This window comes from Fundulus heteroclitus, chromosome 13 (assembly GCF_011125445.2).
Source record: "Fundulus heteroclitus isolate FHET01 chromosome 13, MU-UCD_Fhet_4.1, whole genome shotgun sequence".
Lineage (NCBI taxonomy): Eukaryota > Metazoa > Chordata > Actinopteri > Cyprinodontiformes > Fundulidae > Fundulus > Fundulus heteroclitus.
The window spans coordinates 24,892,682-24,894,338 of record NC_046373.1 but is presented as its reverse complement, the minus strand read 5'-3'; the positions used below and the strand labels follow the sequence as shown (position 1 = coordinate 24,894,338).

At 41.2% G+C, this 1,657-nt stretch overlaps 1 protein-coding gene across 1 annotated transcript; it reads left to right on the top strand.

The window, feature by feature from the left end:
- Positions 1-371: 371 nt before the first annotated feature.
- LOC118565456 (cell wall protein DAN4-like) lies at positions 372-1,657 on the top strand (the record flags this gene model as incomplete). The annotated part of the gene is made up of 1 exon (XM_036145884.1): positions 372-1,657. A coding segment is annotated over one exon (777 nt), but the record flags the coding sequence as incomplete, so codon positions are not given.

Below are 1,657 nucleotides of genomic sequence, written 5' to 3'. Positions count from 1 at the left end.
CTGCTCCAACTACAAGCACAGCTGCTCCAACAAGTACCGCAGCTGCTCCCACAACTACCACAACTGCTCCAACAACCACCACAGCTGCTCCAACAACTACCACATCTGCTCAAACAACAACCACATCTGCTCCAACAACTACCACAGCTGCTCCATCGACAACCACAGCTGCTCCAACAACTGCCACATCTGCTCAAACAACAACCACATCTGCTCCAACAACTACCACAGCTGCTCCCACAACGACGACAGCTGCTCCAACCACAACAACAGCTACTCCCACAACTACAACCACAGCTGCTCAAAAAACAACCACCGCCACTCCAACAACTACCACAGCTGCACCAACAACTACCACAGCTACTCCGACAACTACCACATCTGCTTCAATGACAACTGCTGCTCCAACTACAAGCACAGCTGCTCCAACAAGTACCGCAGCTGCTCCCACAACTACCACAACTGCTCCAACAACCACCACAGCTGCTCCAACAACTACCACATCTGCTCAAACAACAACCACATCTGCTCCAACAACTACCACAGCTGCTCCATCGACAACCACAGCTGCTCCAACAACTGCCACATCTGCTCAAACAACAACCACATCTGCTCCAACAACTACCACAGCTGCTCCCACAACGACGACAGCTGCTCCAACCACAACAACAGCTACTCCCACAACTACAACCACAGCTGCTCAAAAAACAACCACCGCCACTCCAACAACTACCACGGCTACTCTAACAACAACCATACCTTCTACAACAACAACCACAGCTGCTTCAACGACAACCACAGCTGCTTCAACAACTACCACAGTTGCTCGTACAACTACCACAGCTTCTACAACAACTACCACAGCTGCCACAACAACCACTGCTAAACCAATGACAACAACTGCTGTTCCAACAACTACCAAAGCATCTACAACAACCACTGCTGCTTCAACGACAACTACAGCTACTCCAACAACTACCAAAGCTACTCGTACAACTACCACAGCATCTACAACAACAACCACAGCCAGTCCTACAGCTACTGAGACAACAGCAACTACAGTTTCACAAACAACTTCCTCTGCAGTCAATTACAAATCAAGTGTCCTGCTTATTTTACCCCTTTTTTCATTTTTCCTATTAAATTAAATGCTTGACGCTTACTTTCTTCCCATTCTAAAAATAATCTGGAGATTCAACTTTTTTCTCTTAATGTATTTATATTGATTATGTATATTTTTATGAGCTTTTATTGTGTCTTTTAGTACATTAAATCTAATCTTCAAATGTAATACAATGGTTATACAATGTATCCTTAAATTAATTGTATATGTTTCTGGCTCTAATGTATTTTAAACATGCAGTAATAGAATGTCTTAAGTGTTTTAATATATATTTTTTAAATGCTACCATTTCTAATTTAATATTTATTCTTTCAGTTGGAGCATAATATAACTTATTGATCACGTGGCACATATGTTATCTTTTCTTTCCCTTTCACATAAATGTTCCTACAATTTATTATATGTAATTTATCTATCAATGATTAAAAAGCTCAGCCTGATTTACTAGATGTTTCTTTTTTTTTTTGCTTTGTGTGGTTATATAATAATTAAAGGTTATAGCTACAACTTCTTCATCAAAATGGTAACAGTTTT